The 20,524-nt window shown below is 57.3% G+C and overlaps 1 protein-coding gene across 2 annotated transcripts; it reads right to left on the bottom strand.

Annotated features, from left to right (window-relative positions):
- Positions 1-3,535: 3,535 nt before the first annotated feature.
- TMOD4 (tropomodulin 4) lies at positions 3,536-19,025 on the bottom strand. 2 transcript variants are annotated; one of them, XM_074980709.1, is made up of 10 exons: positions 18,929-19,025; positions 15,344-15,502; positions 14,741-14,897; positions 12,282-12,404; positions 9,720-9,809; positions 9,154-9,284; positions 7,882-7,989; positions 6,189-6,332; positions 4,338-4,482; positions 3,536-3,836 (listed from the first exon to the last, which is right to left on the bottom strand). In XM_074980709.1, exons 2-10 carry the CDS (start codon positions 15,464-15,466, stop codon positions 3,814-3,816), a joined length of 1,044 nt encoding a protein of 347 aa, XP_074836810.1. In that variant the 5' UTR covers positions 15,467-15,502; positions 18,929-19,025; the 3' UTR covers positions 3,536-3,813. The 2 variants fall into 2 exon arrangements, with proteins under 2 accessions (XP_074836810.1, XP_074836811.1); XM_074980710.1 differs by having other exon boundaries at positions 15,344-15,521; positions 18,929-19,020.
- Between the last annotated feature and the right edge of the window lie 1,499 nt (positions 19,026-20,524).

The raw sequence follows: 20,524 nt of genomic DNA, 5'->3' as shown, positions 1-20,524 counted from the left end.
CTCATGTTTCCTGCTCAGGGAGGATGGAGGCTGCATTTAAGGCTCTTCGGTGGCTCTCCAGCACACCTGGTTAGCTCACTTCCTGGTTCAGAGAGCTAAGGAGGATGGCAGCTGCAGAAGCTGGGGGCGAGGGGTACTGAATGGCACTGAGTGGGCTCTGTGGATCTGTGCCAGCCCGGAGCTTATGGGCAAAAAGGGCTGTGATGCTCCTGGCCCTGGTGTCCCTCTGTGCAGCTCTGGGAGCTCCCAGAGGGCGCCATCAGCTCAATTATGAGGAGGTACAGTGGCAGCCTGCCTGCCAGCTCCACCCACTCCCCTCAAACTCCCCCACTCTGCAACTGAGGCTGGGCAAGGCCTTTATTGTCCCCATGCCTCAGTTTCCCACTCCTCCCTCTGCTCTGTTCCAACTGCGAGCTCTGTAAGGCAGGGACTGTCTCTTGCAGCATGGGGCCTTGAAGGGGCCTCGATGTAGCTACACCATCAGACAGTGTGAAATCCAAATCTGTAATGGAGTAACGTTTCCTCCCTGGCAGCATCGGCTCCATTGCAGGTGCCACTTCTCAGCCACTCCCCACAGGCGCTCTATCTCCAGTGGGGTCAGTGGGCCAGGGCCAACTAGCTGGATCCTGCTCCTGACCAGCAGGCCCAAGTTTGGAGCTGCTGATCTGAGCTCCAGAGGGCTGTGCTGGGCAGGAAAGGGGCCCTCGCATCCTCAGAATACAGGCAGGGCTGGGGGCCTGCTCTAAGGGTGATGAGCTCCCCTCCCGTCACATCCAAGGCCACAGAGGGGAAATCACAGCCCCTGTGGCCCTTGGCTTTTGGGGGGTGGACTAGATATACAGTAGACCCTTGGGAGGGGCAGGGGACATTTGGCACGCCAGGGCTGCAGCAGTTGGCCTACCTGGGGCAGTTCAGAAGCTGCTCTGCCAGCCCCTACAGGCACCTTGAGGGTACTGCTCTTCATGCTTCCCCGGGCCTGGGTCTGAACAAGGCTGTTGTAGCTGGCTGTAGATCAGGCTCCTGCCTCTAAATGGGCAGTGGGTGTCGGGCTGCCAGGCCTTCTGGGGTCCCCATCAGAGGAGGGCTTCCCCAGTGAATTGCACCAACCGGCCAGTAATGCACCACAGGGGAGGAGCATGGGGTTGGGGGCCAGTGCTAGCTGGGCATGAAAAGGGGCTGAGTATGTGGGAGTGGTTGGCCCTGGGTGTGACAGGAGCTGGAGTTACCTCTGGGGCTCAGGCCTGCTGAGTTCAGTGGAGCTGATGGCAGGCAGGGGGAACTCACCACCCAGATAGCACAGACACGTCCAGGGTGTAGAATGGGTGCGTCCCACCAGTGGCTGGCATGATCTGGCTCATCCGACAGGAGCTCCCTGCTCCGCCCACTCAGCCTCCCCAGGGACAGCTGGGCACCCACTTCAGTAGGTTGTTTCCAGCTGCTAGACGTAAATTTTAGGACTTCTAACCTTTCCAGCCAGGGAGGTCGCCAGGCGCCCCGGCCAGATGGCAGCTGAGCGAACAGCTGGGGCAGAAGGGAGTACGTACGGCGGCTCAGATCACAGTAGCCTTCATCTAGCTGAGGAAGAGGAGAGGGTAGGGTAGGGGAGGCGCCAGTCGCAGGCTGCAGCCCCCATTGCTGGGTGTGGGGGGACAGTGCTGGCCAGGCCACCCTTGGCCTCGTTCCTCTCCTTGAGGGTGACTCTGTGCTGTCCTGTAACCTGATCGCCCTCACTGCCTTTCACAGGCTGATCCCAGGGGTATAAATACACCAGGGCAAGGGTGCATGGCTGTGGTACCGCCAGCCATCGTTCCCCCCTGCCCCAGCACCCAGAGCCCTTCATGCCACAGGTCAGCCAGCGGGTGTGAGCAGGATGTTGCTGGGTGCTGCAGCCCAGGGCAGTGCCATCTGGGGGCTGTGCCAGCCCTGGATGCTGTGGGTGCCTGCCGTGCTCCAGCCCTGCTAAGTGCCCAGTGTCTGGAGACAGCAGGAATTCAGTCGCCGAGTCCATGCAGGAAGTTCTGCCTCCAGCAGTCATAGGCACAAGCCAAAGCTGAGGGTGTCTCACCTCCTCTCAGCCTCTATTCCATCTGTTCCTATCCCCTGCCACAGGCCAGGTGCTTGGGTGCCGCTGCCCTAGAGAGTTGGGGGCTTGGATCCCCCAGGAGAGCCAGGCTCTCTCCAACTCTTTGCCTCTTGCGGCCCCAGGGTACCTGTCTCTGAGCATCTCAAAGCAACTAGAGGGCCAGGGCAAATCAGGAGCCCCCTGCTCCAGAGGAGGAAATTGAGGCACAGCTGCATCTTGCCCCAGGGTCACACAAAGCCAGAAATAACATCCAAGTGTCTTGACTCCACTTCCTGCCCCACCTCTGATCTAATCACTGGACAACACTGCCTCCCTTTTCTAAAGCACTTGAGCTGCTGCTCTGATTTGCCCTTTTTCTTCCCTTTGGGCAGGACTCCTCTGGCCTGGTAACAGACCCCAGGTGTCCTGTGTTCAAATGACGCCCCCTCCCTCCCACGAGGGCTTGGGTCTCCACAGCAGGCAGGTGTGGCCACCACGGGGAAAGGGGCTGGGAGGCAGCCTAGCTCCATAGCCCCCTCCAGTGCTGCTCCTGGGAGCTCTGCAAGGGGAACACCTGTGGCCACCAATGCAGGGACCCAGCTGAGTGACTGTCCTGGAGGCAGCCCTGCCAGCTGTCCAGGCCCTGTTCTCTCCCTGCCTCCTGCCTATTCCCATCAGTCATTCCTGCTGCTCGCGGCCTGGGGCCGTGATGCTGAGTAACACACAAGTGGGAGCCGTGCTGCTTGTTTACGAGGCTGGCAGCCCCCAGCCGGGCAGGGCTTAGCATGGCACAGAAGGCGCTTGCTGACTAATGCCACCTGCCCCCAGCAGCCTGGGGATGTGACGGCTGCAGGGGCCAGCGCACCACATTACCATATAAGCCGAGTCTCAGCCACTCTGTCACCCCAGGCAGCAGGTGTGAGGGGTCAGGGCTCTGAGGAGTGTGCCCTGGCCAGCAGGAAGGGCAGGGAGGTGGCATCCTTCCCCACTCAGGACATCGGTTCCCCCTCCCACCTTTGGGTGAGCACTACCAGGCAGGGCCTGGCCCCACTGGGCCCAAGCTTTGGGGCAGGCTCTAGCATCACTGTAGGGACCGGAATAGCTGAAGGCTGTGAGGGAGAGCGGAAGGGTGTGGTGGCAATGGGGGATCCAGGTGCAAAGGAGAGGCAGGACAAGGAGGATCCAGGGAGAAAGGCTGGGGAGGAATGGGGGACAGAAGAGGCGTGAAAGCAGGGGATCTGGAGTTAGAGGTGGTTGGGCAGGGATGTGAGGCAGAGGTAGGAAGTGGTGGGGACATTAAGAGCATGGAACTGATCTCCAGTATGGGCAGCTGGGAGCCAAGTGGGCAAACAGGCTGATTGGTGGCTTGGCAAGCTCAGCTCAGCTGGGCCTAGCCCTGGGAAATACGGGTCCCAGGCCGCAGGGAGCACCAGCCCCCTATCCCACACCCCAGCGCCAGAGCCTGGGCCGCTGTCCACGTGGTGATCTCTTTATTTACAGTGATAACCAAAATACTTGCGTCGATTCTCTTCCTAGGAAAGAGTAACCTGAGCTGGGAACTCCGAGCGCTAGAAGGGGTTGGGGGGAGCGACAGCTGAGGATCAGCTCCAGGAAATCTACACAAAGAACCAAAAGCTCCACTTTGCTTTGAGCTGGAGGCAGAGCTCAGGCTGCAGGGCACCAGCCAGGGCCAATGGCTTCGAGGCACAAAGAGGCAGTAGAGACAGGCTGGCTCAAGGTGACGCCAGGCATTATGTCTTCCTCTGCTTGCGACCTGTGGGGAGACGCAGCCAGAGGGTCTGTGGGGCACAGCTCAGACCCTGTCTAAGCCACTCCACCCTCTGTACATCACCAGGCTGTTAATTCCCCGCTCCTGGGTGAAATCCAGGTCCTGCTCTCCCAGTGGGACCCACACCCATGCTACAGGAGCTTTCACATCCTGTCCCAGCCTGGAATGGCACCAGCTGGGTGGGGCAAGGAATCGGACCCTGAACCTCCACATCCAAACACACAGGTCTTGGCTGCCTGAGCTAAAGAATCAGCTCTGTTAGCACATCCCTTGGAGCTGCTCTGCCTGGCCCAATCACTAGTGGGGAGCATCATCCTAACGTCAACCAGGTGCTTCGCCCCAGAGCAGAGCACAACAGGGCTGCGTCAATGGGGATCGACCTGGGGCAAGGGGCCGTTGTCAATTCAAGGGGGCTTAGGCTCACAGAGCAGCTGCGGGGCAGCAGGTGGGAGCAGCCAGTCTGTCCCTTCCCTCCCTGCCACTTACGGAGCTCGTTGTTCTTGGTGATGGCAATGGAGGCTCTGGCCCTTGGTCCCTGCTGTGTGAAGTGGTACCCAAAGCGGATGATGGAGGGACACTTCTCCAGCATGGCAGCCATCTCCATCTCCACCGAGTCCCCCAGCCGCTGACTCTGCAGGGGAAGGAGCAGCAGCCTCGGTGGGTACTGCCGCCCAGCTGATCTGGGCCCCAAGGGCAAGGGACTCTGCACCCTCCAGCCCAACGTAACTGGCCCAGCCCACAAAGGCTGCACCACCCTTGGTGGGGGCATGGTCCCAGGGATCTATCCAGCTGTCTGTGCTTTGATTGCAGGCCTGGGTAGCCTTGGAAACACCCCCGCCCCCCCCCCACACACGCACAGCCCATTGCCTCCAGGGCCCAGCCGACCCTTGTCTCTCTGCAGAGGATGCCAAGCTGCTGGGAGCTGGCCTGACACCCCCTCTCTCCCCCGCATTCCTCTCATATCAGCTGCTGGGGGATGACCACAAAGCGGAGCCAGTCCCTAGCATGTGAGACCTCCTCTCCCGTTCCTCAGTCCCAGGAAACGGGGGTGTTGAGGGGGACGTCGGCCTCCAGAAGGCCTTGGCAGTAAAATGATGATTGCAGTTAGGGCTCAGGTGGTGCTTACGGTCCCACCAGGCACCGGAACATCCAGGACACTTTCTGCCTCAGCACCTGAGCTAGCCCAAGACCTGGGCCTGGACTGGCTCCTGGATCTCTTGCATGGGGTAGCCCAGAGCAAAAGGATCAGGCCACTGTTTCTCAGTCTGCAGGGAAAGCCAAGCAATCGGCAGGCCAGGTGCCCTGTTCATGGGGTTCAGGGCCAGGAGCAGCTTCGGACGCGGCAGCACGGCGCAAGCAGAACATCAGTCCTTGTTCCCTGCCTCCGTGGCTAGGAGCTGGGCTCTAATCAACCAAAGCAGGAGAGATCAGGGTTCTCCAGGGCCTGTGGCCCAGCATGGTGCCCACCTCAGGCTGCACAGCTGTGGGCAGACAGCTGGGTGTTCCCAGTTGCACCCTCCACAGATCTGTTGGTCCAAGGCCACACACCCAGCCCCAGCTTCTGGCTGCCTGGGCCTGGTGGAGTCAACCAGAGCATTTCCAGGGCTGGAAGCGCTGCATCCCATCTACTCCATGGACACACTGGTGTGGCGTGAGCTCAGCCCCTCCCAAGATGGGGCCCTTGATTAACAACATGCAACCAGCCAACAATAAATACTTAGCCTCTGTCTCCAAATGTGAATGCTTGCAAGCCCCAGGAGGACATGGGAGTGTCAGAACAATCCCCAGCCAGTGAATCCCAGCTGCAGATGTCAACACTCCTTACAGCAGTGGGGCATCTGTCACCCCCATTTCACTCTGGGGAAACTGAGGCACGGAATGACTAGCTTCCTGGTCATGGGGTGAGTTGTTCCTGCTTGTGTCATAATTAGCAGCCTCCTAACGTGAGGGGGCAGGACTAAATGAGGAACACCTGGACCTTACAAAACCCTGGTGAGGGGAAGCCGAGGCAGTGATACAGCAGAGCCATGCCAGGCCACAAGGGGACACGCAGGGGCTCCCGCCCAATTCCCGCCATGTACGTCGGGGGCCAGGATTTGATCTGTCATACCTAGACAATCTGAGCTTGAATGAACAGCAGAGTTCCCATCACCCAGGACTGTATCCCAGCCACTGATGACATCCAATGTCCATTGGTCCCATCTTTCACTTCCTGCCCACTGATCAACCTGTCCCATAACGCCTGGACTCATGAGCCCTTTTGGTGCCACACCTCCACCAAGCCGCATATCAGCCCTGGCTCCAGCAGTCCCTGGTGGCTGGGCTCAGCAGCCGTACCTGGTTGTCCACTTTGAGCTCAGCCAGCGTGGTGTTCTGCTGCACGCCCTTGATGACGGCCATCATCCCGGCACTGGTGATGAAATTGGATTCGATATTGAGGCTCTGAAGGGTCTTGTTCTCCTTCAGCATCTCAGCCACAGCCTGTGGGAGTCCCAGACCAGAGTCAGTCGCATCGACCTCTCTCAGCCTGCGAGCAGAGTTTGCTGTGGTGACATCCTCCCTATGCGGCCTCCGGGGCAGAACCCACAGCCCAAAGGGCTCTGGCCTCGTCTCGAGCCCCCATGTCAGTAGCTCCCAGGGAGACACCATACTCAGGACCCCATCTGGCTGGAAGTCAAGGCTGGGAGTTCCCAGGGTTGTTGTTGAGTGACGTGAGACACAGCTGAGGCACAGCATGTACAGGCTCCAGCCAGGCCTGTTTGTAGCACGGCCCTGGAGCTCTGGGCTGAGGGGTTCTAACAGAGCAGGAGGTTCTGAGCTGAAATGCTACCCAGGGCTGCTCAGCGCAGTCGTCTGCTCTTCTAGCTTCAGTGCTTCCAAAGCCAAAAAGGGAACGTTGTTGCCATTGGCATTGCCTAGTCCAGAGGACCAGCACCCCCCCGCCCCAATAAGACCTCCAACAGATCTCTTAGAGAAACATCCCATCACTGAAACATCAGACAACAAATCCGCTATGACCCTCAGGGAACTGTGCCAATAATTCCCCTGCGAGCCACAGGCCTTGGAAGGGCTCAGGGTAATAACAACCCAGAACTCTTAGCTACAGTTCTGCAGCCACAGATCTCAAAGTATCATCACTTTCATTGTACAGCTGGGGAAACTGAGTCGCAAGGCAGTGAGCTGACATGGTCAAGGTCACCCAGTGAATTGGTGGGAACAGAAGCCTAGACTGCAAGGCCAGGGCCCTATGGACTGGACCACCCTGGGATCGCTGTTGGTCGGGGGCTGCAATAACTTTTATGAGGCAGGTGCTGAAGCTGCTTAGCCAACCTGGAAACCCAGTATACAATGAAAACCACTTAAAACCATCCCTAATGGCAACTGCTTCTCCACTGGAGCTTGTATTCTGAGTGTGGCTCGTACATGGCCCTCACCACCTGGGCTCCCTCCAGAAAGCGGGTTCAGCCTTGGACTCACATCTGTCCCAGGGGGTTCTTTGCTTGATACGCTGAGGATCCGTGACTGAAGACCCCCTTCTGCAGAGCACCTACGCCCAAGCGTAGAACCCACGGATTGTGTCTACAGGGAGGAGACCTGCCCACCTCCCTGGGATCCAGCTAGATCGAAGCTAGCGCAAGGCCAAAGAGCAGGGAAGCTGCAGCCCCACAAGCACCTGCTGCCAGGCCCCTGGGGATGTGCACAAGCAGATCGTGGGAGCCACCCTCTGGGCTGCTGGCACGTCGCTGAGCTGGGTGACTCGAGCTCACTAGAGCCCCCAGCTGGCGTCCAGCCACCTGTGCTGCAGTCGCACCTCCCAGCTGCACGGCTGACCTACCCCTGAGGGAACAGGGCCTAACTCACGGCTGGATGTCAAACACCAACTAAGGGCTTTGCTGAATCCAGCCAGGGACGATTCTTCCCTCTGTCCTGTCATGGAAGTGGTTTCCCTCAAGGAGAGTCGGACTCCCAGGGCATTCTGGGATCAGTGACAGCGCATCATAGCTTTGGGGCTGGGAGCATCCTGGCTTACCGTGGCCACGGCGTCGTTGCTCCGTGTGGCCACCAGGCTCAGCTTCTTCACGTGGGTGTTGGTTTTCATGGCTTGACAGATTTCCTTCAGCAGGGGGATGGGAATGTCCTGCGGGGGGCCGGCGGGGAGAGTGAGTAGATGGGAATCTCAGAGGTTGGGCTCACCTCACCGTGGAGGGATGATCAGGGGGTGGGTCAAAGGGGCAGAGGGAGAGAGGTGGATAGTGGCAGATAGGCCGAAGGGGTTGACAGACGCAGGGAGGTGGATGTCAAGTGGGGGGGTGGAAGGGGGCAGCCCAGGAGGCTGGTCAGTGGGTCTGGTTTGAGCATGTCTCAGTTGTTTACTCCGCTCCAATCAGTGGGGTCTCAGGACCCCTGAGACCAGCCAGCCCCTGGAGTGCTCCCATGGCTCCTCTCTGAGTGGGAAGCACTGACTCATGAAACTGGGGTGTCAGAGGGGGACAGTCACACCCAGGAGCCCCCAGTGCACTGTCCCCCCTGCCGCCCTGCAGATTGCTTTTCAGAGGGGGGACATCTTTGCCCCAACCACCTCCATTTGCTCCCCTCTCCTAGGCTGGGTCTACACTAGCACCCCCCTTTCGAAAGGGGAATGCTAATGAGACACTTTGGGATATGCTACTACGGCACTGCAATGAATATGCAGCATCTCATTAGTATAATGGCAGCTGTGGCACTCCAAAAGTGCCACGGCCACTATTATGCTAATGAGGTGATGCATCTTCATTGCAGCACCTCATTAGCATATCCCAAAGTGTCTCATTAGCATTCCACTTTTGAAAGGGGGTTGCTAGCGTGAACCCAGCCCTAATGGCGAATCAGGGCTCTGAACCCTGGCCTGGCCACCACCTCCCTTTGGTCAGGGAGCTTGGCTGCCCTGGAGGGGATGGAGCTGCTGCCCAAGGCAGATCAGCTCAGGGGGGCAAAGAAGGGGCACACAGATGGTGCTGGCAGCCCTAGTTGCCCTAGGAAAGGAGAGGAAGGCCCTTAGTTCCTGAGGCCACAGCCCATCTGTGCTGATCTGCTCCTTGCAGCTCTCTCCTGCATGGGACCAGAGGAGACCAAGCTGGAAAAGGTGCAACAGAGCCCAAGAGGGTGGCCCATGCTCTGTTTCCCAAGGGTTGAGGTCCTGGCCCCAGTGAATCAAGAGCCCCACTCTGCTTGACCCCATTCAGGCCTGTCTGTCACCCAGGGCTTTGCCCAGATGGATGTCCCCACACCAGAGGCTCCCCCATCTCCCTTGGGAGAAGCTGACCTTGATATTGTTCAGGTTGACCTCCTCCAGGTCCTTGTCATTGCTCTGGATTTGTTTCAGTGTCTCCTCCACGTTTGTGGGGTTAGGCGGCTCATCTGGGACCGGTTTGTACTTATCCGGCTTGACCACGCCTGCAGGGGACACACACAGCACCTGGTTGGCAGAGGGAGGTTGGCCAACCCCATACTCTCCTGCTCCACCAGGCCCGAAGCTCAACTGGCATCAACCAGCCTCGAAGAGCCAAAGAGGCCACTCCCTCCTGACTTGTGCCAGCATAAATGCTGGGAGAGTTTGGCCCCCTCTGGTCCCTGGCATCTCCTGCCCTGCGTTACACCCAACGATCCGAACAGAGGATTTCATGCTCCTCCCACAGCCGCTGGTCTCGTGCGTTTCACATCTGATAGCGGGTTCCCAGCCCCGCCGGAGGAACAGCCAGACCTAGGGACCCAGGCCTTGCACTCTGCGACGGACAGAGCGACCCCACCCCACCGCAGACAGCAGGCGCACAGGATGACTGACCCCGCACCCCAACCTCCCTCCCCACCAGCCGGCTGAAGCACACTCACTGTTGATGCCTTCGGTGCTGGTGATGTTGCCACTGCAGATGGCTTCATAGTACTGCTTGTTGCTCATCAGGGTGTACATGCCCAGGATGGCTGTTGGGGAGACAGCAGCAAATGGGCCACTGGGTTTAATAGCCAAGGCCTAGGGTGTCAGGTGCAGAGGTCGGGGAAGGGGGCTGCTGCAGCTCCTCATTCCTGGGCTCGCAGAAGTTTTACTAAACTGCACTAAGTGACAGTCAGAATGTGTCTGTTTGCTGTTAACCAGCTACCACCTTGCACCCCAGAAGTGGCTGCATCTCCGCTCAGATTGTACGTCTGATAGCTAAACTGCTCCTGAACCTCCCCCCCAGAAGTGGTTGCATCTCAGCACTGAGGAGAGAATCTCTGCACAAACACTTTGTTCATTGCACCCCAGAAGCTGCTGCGTCTCGCTGCTGAGAGAGGGCTCCCTGTATAAAACCTTGCACCCCAGAGGTGACTGCATGGCCACTGTGGGTGCTTATGCCTTGTATAAATAGCTTCCATGTTCCACCCCAGAAGTGGCTGCATGTCAGCAGGTGGGCAAGCTCATAAGGTGCCCCGTGACCCTGAGGGTTGAAGGCACTTTGCTATTACTCTGACTTGCCACAGGCAGCCCCATGGCCCTGCTCACAACCTGACCGTAGCTGGCTGTGGGAGGCCATAGGAAAAGCCCCTATGTGTAATCTCTCACCACATGCCCCATGTATTTTTATTGGCCTAGCATCTCCCCAGCGGGTGTAAGCGGATAGCCCTGGAGCCTGCCATTCTCATTTTAGCCACCCGCTGGCTCCCGGCCAGCTTGCTCGCTGCTGAGCTCTGGGAATCGGAGCTCCTTGGGGCTTGTATGGGCAGCACCGGTAACACCCCCCGGCAGCATGGGGGCAGGGAGGCTGGAAACCAAAGCTGAGTCTTGGTGCTAAAGCAAGCCAAGCTCCGCGCTGCTGAACAGGGGAAGGGGTGAGCTTGAGTCGGCTTCACCCCCTTTTCTCTCTATGCACGTGCCACCCCAGGGAGCTCAGAGGGCTGCTGTGCATCTGTGCCAGGCAACGAGCCAGCCAGCAAGCGCGGGGAGCTGCAGGGAGCACAAACACACACAAGTCTTGCACACACCAGGCCATGAGTATATGGATTCCCATAGGTGTGTGTACTCGCACAGGTGCATACAGGCAGGCAGGCACAGCACATGGGCTAGGAGTGCGTACGCCCATGTACATCTGCTCAGAGACGCACGTCTTCACACCAGAGCATACACACATGCAGACCCCCCCGGCACACACGTGCACACAGACACAGGGCCAGGCATTCACACAGGGCATGGGTGCACATGGCTGTAGCCAAAACACAGGCCTGCCTAAACCCAGGGGCTTAGCCAGGTGCAGACACGCCCATCCACATATGTATGTATACATGCAGACATGCATTCACATGGGGACATGCATACAACATGTGTAACTGCCCCCCCACCCCAGTCCGGTGCAGCTTAGTGCAGGAGCTTCTGCAGGTTGAGCTAAAAGCCAGCTGGCTCTTCGCTAAGGCTGCAGAGGAGACACCGTCTTTCTCTCTGTAAGTGGTGGTGCCACCACATGGGGCAGCAAACCCACACCCCAAGGGTGTGTGACACATGCACAAACACACGTCTGCTTGCACACACACGCATGCGGCAGACACACCAAGGCCGGCGCTGCCATGCTTGATCTGGACACGACTTCACAGCTCCCCCGCCTGGCCAGGCATCCCCTGCCACTAGCCCCAGTGGAGTTCTCGTGACCCACTTGTTAATTACAGGAGCTTGGAGGGGGTGAAATTCAGCCCTGGTATATGTTGATTTCACCAGTGGCTGTGCCCCCAGGCCTGTGATTTGCTCCCCGCTAACCTGTCCCTGACCCCTAAGTGATGGTTTAGGGCAGTCTGTGCCCAGAGCCCTCTAGCTCTGTGGCCTGAGGTCTGGGATTACTGTCCATGCTGGGAAGCACCAAAGGTTAGAACCCTAAGACAGTGATGTTTTTGCACCGCTACCCTCTGCTGTTTGGAATTGGGAATGTGTGTCATAGACCCTCTAGTGCGAGCAACCAATGGAGATTCTCCTGCAGGTCCTGTGGCAGGAACCTGGACTTTGGGAGTAGGAAGATGTGTTTCCTATTCTCCCTACCACATAACCATTCCTGTGATGACACCCAGGCCCTTAGGGGGACAGGCAGGACCCATTCCTTGCTGTCAGCATCTCCCATGCCCTGAAGTGGATACACACAGCAGATGATGAGCCTGCTACAGCCTTGGCTAACACCCTTGCCTTTCCACCTTGGCAGCAGCTCTCTGGCAGTGAGAACTGAACCTATGGCCCAGCCAGCATCTCACCAGCTCCATCTCAATGCCCCAGTAGGCCAGGGCCTGGCCAACCTTAGCTCAGCACCAGTCACAATACACGCCCCCCCCCAGGAATGCCAGGCCATTCACCACTAGCAGATACTCGATGTTGCCCACTGTCGTGGCCTCAAAGCAGATGGGGTTTATGGCCCCTGCGACACCTCCCCCCAGACCCTTCACCTGCAATGTCGCACATCTCTGCATCGGTGGCATGGGCCAGGGCTTCCTCCAGCTCGGGTTCCAGAGTGATCTTCTCCTCCTTGGGGATTTCCCGCTGGGGGGTCTTTGGGATAAAGGGTTTCCCTGCAGACAGACAGACAGACAGACGGACTGGGGTTAGAGTCTGGCCTGGGGAGCACCAAAGGTTAGAGCCATAATATAGTGTCATATGAGCACCACTGTCCTGTGCTGCAGAGAATCAGATGTGTGTCGTAGACTCTGTACTGCAAGTGGCTGATGGAAATGCTCCAGCACCTCCTGTAGCAGGAGCCTGGACTTTGGGAGTAAGACGACATGGTTTCTATTCCCAAATTAATGCCACGTAGGCACCAACTGGTGATGGCGTCTTAGATCCCCACAATGCCTTTTGCCCTCGAATGCCCGCTCCCTCCAGGGCTGGTGCGGGAATTGCTGTCCCAGGTTAGATGGGTGGTGCACAAATGCAGCCACCTCTGGGGACAGAATGCGGCAGCTGCTTAACAGCCACATAAGTTGAGGCCAGGAAGCAAAGGATAATCCATCTGAAAGAGCTGGGGGAATGCAGAGTGCAGCAAACCCCTTTGACTCCTCTTCAGGGAGAGTTCTGGCCTCTGCTCTGTAAAATTCCTGTGGCTCCGTCACTCCAGCCCCTTCCCAGCTGGAAGGATGTGCCAGCCCCAAGGTACAGATTATCAGTGTGTGTGCTGCAGAGCCCCCAGCCCCACTGCATGAGGTGCCCTGTGCCAGTGTTTCTCAACCTTTTTTTTAGAACAGACCTCCTTTTTTTTTACATGCTGAGGACTCGTAGACTTCATGTACCATCCGGTTAAGAAACATAGTCCTAAGGTAATCTGAGGCCTTGAAACAAGTGCCAGTCAACCTTTCCAGCTCACTGTTCCCTTTTCAGGAGTCAGCTCTGTTTTTGCATCCCAACAAGTTACACCACACTTAAAAATGACTTACAGTAAGGCCTCAGAGTACATGACCCCTGAGTACGCAACCTGCTGTTACGCAGCTGACCCCGATTCCTACAGTAAACCCTGGAAATGCGCAATTTCCAGTTGCACTTAACTCGCTCCCCACCCAGCCCCGGCCCCAGCCCCAGTTTAGCCCCCGCCCCCGGCTCCACACAGCCTCAGCTCAGCCCCCCTCAAGCTCCACTCACCACCCGCACACAGCACCTGCTGGCCCCCCCACCGCCTCTGGCTCCAGCTCACCACCCGTCCAGCGCAACTCCGGCTAACCTCCCCAGCCCCGGTTCAATGGCCCCGGTTGCTCACCACCTGTACGCAGCTCCAGCTCACCCACCATCCTGGCTCTGGCCCTGGCGGCGGCTCACCACCCCTCCAGCTCAACCCGCTCCAGTTCAAACCCCCCAGTGGCCCAGCTCACCACCCCCATGCATGGCTGCGGCTCAACTGCACCCCCTGCAGCCCTAGCCCACCCCAGGCTTAGCCCCCTCCGCCCACTGCCCCAACCCGCCGCCAGGCTTAACCCTCCCCAACTGCCCCAGACTTACCTTTCTGCTGCTTCCCCGGGTGCAGAACGCGTGTTCTGCCAGGGAAAAGGCCAGTCCCCACTTATGCGAAATCCGGGTTACGCGAGGGTGCAGGCAATGGAACCCTTGCGTAACTCGGAGGCCTCCATGCACAAATATCACAGAAAGTGACTACTGACAACTGGCATCAGGGAGTGGCCGGGTCAGTCTGTATCCACAAAAACAACGAGAATTCCTGTGGCACCTTATAGACTAACAGATTTTTTGGAGCATCAGCTTTCGTGGGCAGAGAGCCGCTTTCTCAGCTGCTGTGCCTGAGCTGGGGAGACCCCAGTGTGAATCGGGTGGGACAGCCCAGCTGCTCCCCAGGATATTTCAGAGCAGCCGCAACCCCTGCACTGAACTAACTATAACTGCTCCCGGCCTGCCCCTGCAGCCCAGCACTAGGAAGATGCTTGGCCAGCAGCCCCCATCGCCAGCCGTGCTCACAACCAAAAGCCAGGGCAGGGCCCCATGCAGTCCCTGAGCCATTCTCACTGGCCTGCGTTACCTGACCCAGCGCTGCCTGGGCACCCAGGGACACAGGAGGGGTGTGCCCCATGGTGCTGCTCCTGCTTTGATGGGGGCACCTACTCCATCCCAGCCCTCTCCCCACATAGGGGCAGCACTGCCCCCTGGGGAATGGCCTGCCCAGCTGGCCTTGTGGGGGACCACGTACCCCTTTGGCCTGCCCTTGCCTTGGGGGGCCATGTAGCCCTGTCTGTGGGGTGCAGGGGCACATACCTCCTGGCACTGACCCCATGTCAGCCCAGGAAACTCCTGGTGTCTTGGGCCCATGAGAAGGGTGATTAGGTGAGTGCAGGAGTTCGTGACATTTGTGCCAGGACCAGGTCAGACTGCGCCAAGCTCCTTCCCCCCATCCACGGCTGCCCCACCCAGGTACCTCTCTTCTCGCCGGTGAACGGCACCAGGTCCTCACGCTCCTTCGCCTCCAGCGCCTGCTTCTCCAGGTGCTGCATGAGGGCATCACGATCCAGTGGCCCCGTCGGGCTCTTCTTGGTCTGGTCTCGCTGGCGCAGCCCGGCCGGGAGCATCATGTTCTGGAAGAGGTGGATGGAAAGGGGGTCACAGATGGGACTAGCCCCTCCACGGAGATCACAGCCCCTGCCCTGGAGGAGGGGCCCAAAGCACTGGGTGGAGGCTGGTGCCAGCATTCCATGTTACAATAGGGAAACTGAGGCGCGCAGCAGGGGCCTGGCCAGTGCCAGAGCTAGGCATAGAACCCAAGAGTCCTACCTTGCACCCCTGTGCTCTAACCACTGAACCACACACCCTTCCCACCACTGGGCTGAGTTTTGAAGGGGTTCATGCCTCTCATGGCTGTCCCACAAAGGCCCAGGTGAGTGTCAGAGTGGGCGGGTGGGGACCCATCCCACTCCAGACACCATACTGGCGATGGGCTTGAATCTTTGAATCCGGAGGTCAGCGACCCTCCCTGCCAGCTGCAGCATCACTCCCCTCCCATGCCAGCCCGGGGCAGCCTCACCTCGGGATCCATCTCCTGCAGCTCTAAGTCAAGCTGGTCCAGCTCCTCTGCAGAAAGTTCCCTCAGGAGCTTCTCCTCATCGATGTCCCGGTACTTCTCCAGTTCCATCCGGTAGGAGGTCATGGTTCAGTGATGGTGGAGGTGGCCCCTCCCCAGTAACTGAGCAGAGAAACGTACCCTGGATGGGGACATAGACAGAGGAGGGCCCTCCCTCAGGGCCACCCTTGGGACTACCTGCTACCACATGAGACCCCTGGAACTCAGCGCAAAGGGACAAGACTGGTGTTAACTTGTGGAACTCCCAGCTGCAAGGCACCAGTGGGGTTAGCCTGGGGCTCCCTGCTGTGGGATAACAGACAGATTAGCCTGTGGAACCCCCAGCTGGCAGATCTAAGGGAGGTTAATCTGTGTAATTCCCTGCTACTTGATATTGGCAAGGTTAGCCCCAGGGACTCCCCACCGCTGAATACCAGGGAGACGTCTGTGGAACTGCCAGCCAGATAGTAGTGAGACTGGACAGTGCAGCTCCCCGTCACTGGATATCAATCAGGTTAGACTGCGGAACTCCCTGCCACTGGGTATTGGGAAACGGTCCCATGAAACTCCTGGCCAGTGTGTGGTTATTAGGTTAGTCTGTGGCAGTCACTGCCAGTGACTGTTAGTGAAGCCACCCCTGCAATCTGAACACACTGTAAGGTCCAGAGTAGCAGTGGGCTGGGATCCAGCAGCCAGGCCCAGCTGAACCTCCTGCCCCTGCCCAAGGGGATGGGGTATGAGCTGCCCTCATCTCCCACTTCCTCCCCCAGGCTCAAGGTTCCAGTGCCGGAACAGTTAAATCTGCCCCTGTTCCCCCACCAGCTGCCCCTCCCTGCCTCCAAAGGGCTGCGGTAGCTCAGTGGCCTTATCAGAGCCCTGCAGCCATCAGCACTGCCAGTTAAGGGAGAGAGTCTGAAGCAGAGGCGCTGAGAGAGAATAGGGTGGGAGAACAGAGGGGGTAACGGTGAGCCCAGGCCAGAGGGGACAGGCCCTGGGGAGCATCAGCGAGTCCATGGGGGACCATAGTGCCAGAGGAGCCATGCTGGGAGGGGAACATGGCCAAGCATGGGAGGTGGTGAGGGGCTACAGGTGTCAGGGGGATGGGACTAGAGAAGCAGGGGGACTGGATGCCCTGGGGAGGGAAGCGGCGCATGTAGCATTGAGGAGCCATTATTGGGGTGGAGGGCATCATGCTGGGGGTGGAAGAGGACCCTGGGGATTAAGGCGGCCCCAGCCAGGGATTGCTGGCCCCAGCCAGGGCACTGGGGGCAGAAGCTAAAGGCCAGAGGCGGGGTGATGCAACCAGCACCCTCCACTCTTTGACTGATCAAAACTGCCCAGGCAGCTGCTCCAGGAACCTGCCAGCCTGGCTGGACAGGGGTCAGCCGGGCACCCACCACCATGTCCTGGGATGAGCGTGCATAGATCACCAGTGGCTGATGGCCGCAGGATAGGTGGGATGAATGCCTCATCCCTGCCCAGCTGCAGAGGGGTGTGAAACAGGCCTTAACAACACTGCGCTTGCTGCTCCCTGGTGCAGGGTGGTTCCCCGCTCTCTCGGGGCTCCTGCAGCACTGGTAAATCGGGGGGGAGGGGAGGGCACAGGGGAGCTGCGAGGATTAAAATGTGCCTAAAAGGGAGACACTCCAGGAGCTCAGTCTAGTTAGCTTCACCAAGAGATCAAGGGCTGGGGGGAAGACTTGACCATGGGGCTACTATAAGGTGGGTGCAAAACTGGCTGGATAACTATACTCAGAGAGTAGTTATTAATGGTTCTCAATCCTGCTGGAAATGTATAACAAGTGGGGTTCCGCAGGGGTCCGTATTGGGACCAGTTCTGTTCAATATCTTCATTAACGATTTGCATATTGACATAGAAAGTACGCTTATTAAGTTTGCAGATGATACCAAGCTAGGAGGGGTTGCAACTGCTTTGGAGGATAGGGTCATAATTCAAAATGATCTGGACAAATTGGAGAAATGGTCTGAAGTAAACAGGATGAGGTTTAATAAAGAGAAATGCAAAGTGCTCCACTTAGGAAAGAACAATCAATTTCACACATACAGAATGGGAAGTGGCTGTCTAGGAAGGAGTGTGGCAGAAAGGGATCTAGGGGTTATAGTGGACCACAAGTTAAATATGAGTCAACAGTGTGATGCTGTTGCAAAAAAAGTAAACATGATTCTGGGATGTACTAACAGTCGTGTTGTGAACTAGACACAAGAAGTCATTCTTCTGCTCTACTCTGCGCTGGTTAGGCCTCAGTTGGAATATTGTGTCCAGTTCTGGGCACCACATTTCAAGAAAGATGTGGATAAATTGGAAGGGATCCAGAAAAGAGCAACAAGAACGATCAAAGGCCTAGAGAATGTGACCTATGAAGAAAGGCTGAAAGAACTGGGCTTGTTTAGTTTGGAAAAAAGAAGATTAAGGGGGGACATGATAGCGGTTTTCAGGTATCTAAAAGCGTGTCATATGGAAGAGGGAGAAAACTTGTTCTTGGCCTCTGAGGACAGAACAAGAAGCAATGGGGTTAGGTCTCAGGTCCAGCTCTGGGAAGCTGGTGAACCCCGTGAAATGCGGGGCAATTAGCCTCTTTTGCAAAATAAATCAGGACGTCAGAATGGCGCCTGAAATACGGGGCTGTCCCGCCCAAAATGGGACAGATGGTCGCCCTAAGCAAATACAGTATAAGTTTACAGACTGCAATGTTACCGTCGTTGGTAAATAAGGTACTCTGCATGCATTTTTGTTTGTTTCTTAACAGCTAACCTTGTTCTTCTGTAGTGTTTCTATTAACCCAGAGTATTTGAATATCCAGCAACTTCCCGGTCCTGGGGCTGCCGGATATGAAAGGGTTTATGGGATAACCTGCAGAAGCCCCTGTCACTAACAATCCCCAAGTGCTTCCTCCCCAGAGCCCCAGCATCAAAATTGGAATGTTGCCTCCTTATTATTCCTCCTGCAGTTACAACAGTCAGCCCTGTCCTAACTGGTTACAACAGCTGCTGCAGCCCATCCCAGAGGTGGCCACATGTCAGCACTAGTCCAGCCAACCTGTGTGGGTCTGTTCACATGTACATGGTGCTCTGGGCTGCAGAGCGCTCTAGGAACAACCATGTCAGAGTCACATAAGGCTTTTTGTACCCTTCTGGTAGGGGAAAAGCAGGCCTAGCCCCCGAAACCCAGCTTCCCTCAGGATCGTGCCTGGATCCATGATAAGAGACAAAGCTATTTACTCTGAGGGCCAAGGACAAGCAGTGCACGTCCCGGACAGAGACTGCCCCTCCGAGCTCCAGGGAATGGCGCTTCCATGGACCTACAAGGACACACGCCCTACAGCCCACAAAAAAGCAGGTGCCAGTCCTGTGCGGGCAGCCCGTCCACTCCAACACAAGCCGGAGATGAGATTCCAGAGCCCAGTGCACAGGCAGGCAAGCCAGCCCTGTGCCCCTTCCAAGAGACAATTCAAACATGAGCTTTGTGATTAGCCCCAGCTCACGCCCTGTATAGAAACCTACCGCCCGTGAGTGGGGCTTGCCACTTACCTTCCCCGGGCAGAGCAGGACGCTGCCTTTCCAGGCTGGGTGAAAGTAGCAGCAGCACAATGCTGAGGCAAGGGATACCGCCAGTGAAGGGTGTGAGATCAGCATTTTATTATTTTAGCTCCAGCTGGGCAGAGGGGGAGGTGGGAGAGCGAGATCACATTTACAGCCTGGTTATCAATCACTCCAACTGCCCGGCCAGTCTTCCAGAGCCCTGCGGACCCCTACTGGTCAAATGCCAGACTCACTGCCGAAAACAGGCAGCTCCCAGACAGCACTTCTGGGCTATACTCACCAGCCCCCCGCGTCCCCTGGCAGAGCAGAGAAGGAAGAGCCGTGTGCCCTGTAAGCTGAACACTTGGATGGCCACCCAGGGGAGATTCAGATGCTACCCAGCACCCACAATAGGCAGCCTGTGTTTCTACAGTGATGCACATCTCCACATGCCTTGGTGCATGTAACAAAATTTGTTCCTCCCTTGGACAGAAAAAAAAGAGAGGGAACACTGGAGAGGACCCCTCTCCCACCAGCTCCCATGTGACGGCTCTGGGAATCTTGGGATTAGCTCTGGACTGGATATGCCAGAGAAAGGCTGTCACCTGAATCAGAAAACTGGATTAGTCTGTGAGGCAGGGATCATCTCTGACAGGCCTGTACAGCACCAGGCACGGTGACTGTTAATACATCGCATTATGCACAGCGCCCAGCACAATGAGGTCCTGGTCCATGAGCGAGGCTCCCAGCAGCTACTGTAATGCGTATAATAAAGATCCCTTCTGGCCTTGTAATTTATTAAACTGAATTAGAAAACAGAAAGGAGGCGAGGGACAGCATTCCCTGTAAGCTGAGTGCCTGGGCGGCTGCCCAGAAAAAATTCAGGCGCCGCCCAGCCGATGAGCAAAGTGCCCACAATCACCCACAGTCGGCACACGTGTTCCTACTGGTGGTGTACATTCGCTCAGGCCTCGGTGCATGTAACATTTATTCTGCCCATGGTTGGCAAAAATTAGAGGGAACTCTGGTGCTAGGGGCTGATTTATGAGAGCAGCGTAAAGGAGATGGGGTAAGGAAAGAAGAGTGAGCTTACAGTGAGCTTGTGGCCTGGGACTCAGAAGATCTGGATTCAGTTCCCAGCTCTGACTCTGCTAGCTTTAGACCTTGTGTCTCAGTTTTCCAACTGTAAAAAGGGTATAATGCTACGTCCTTGGAAAGATCAATACGGGCCCTAAGGCAAGGCGTTCAGACACTTCGGGTATTGGGCCTGGATAAGAAGTTAGAGATGCCGAAGCAAGGGGCACCCTGGGGGCAGGGGATGACAGTCAGCTGCAAGGAAAGAGACGCACTTGGGAGTACCTAGGAGCGAGAGGGAGACATTTCAGCAGAAGCTCAGGAATGGCTTGTTAACAAGCTCTAGTACTGCAGACTCAGCCCCCCCAGGGATGGAGTCCCCAGTGCCCAAGATGCTTAAGCCTGGCCTGGAGTGGACAGGGAACAACGTGGATGTAAGTAGAAAATCACTCTAGGCCGGGGGGGTTCTTTTATTCCCCTCCTGTCCTCTCTTCACTGAAGCAGCTGGGCGGGCGGTGCTGCCTCACAACC

Source organism: Carettochelys insculpta, chromosome 30, assembly GCF_033958435.1.
Source record: "Carettochelys insculpta isolate YL-2023 chromosome 30, ASM3395843v1, whole genome shotgun sequence".
Classification (NCBI taxonomy): domain Eukaryota; kingdom Metazoa; phylum Chordata; order Testudines; family Carettochelyidae; genus Carettochelys; species Carettochelys insculpta.
Note: the sequence above shows the minus strand (reverse complement) of the source record. Positions and strands in the feature narration are given on the sequence as shown.

Excerpts from the sequence above, each read along its gene's own strand:
- TMOD4 (XM_074980709.1), bottom strand. The coding sequence starts at position 15,466 with ATGACCTCCTACCGGATGGAACTGGAGAAGTACCGGGACATCGATGAG. Across the intron at positions 9,810-12,281 it reads AGAGATGTGCGACATTGCAG|CCATCCTGGGCATGTACACC; the intron begins GTGAAGGGTCTG and ends TCTCCCCAACAG. Across the intron at positions 3,837-4,337 it reads CACCAAGAACAACGAGCTCC|GTCGCAAGCAGAGGAAGACA; the intron begins GTAAGTGGCAGG and ends GTCTCCCCACAG.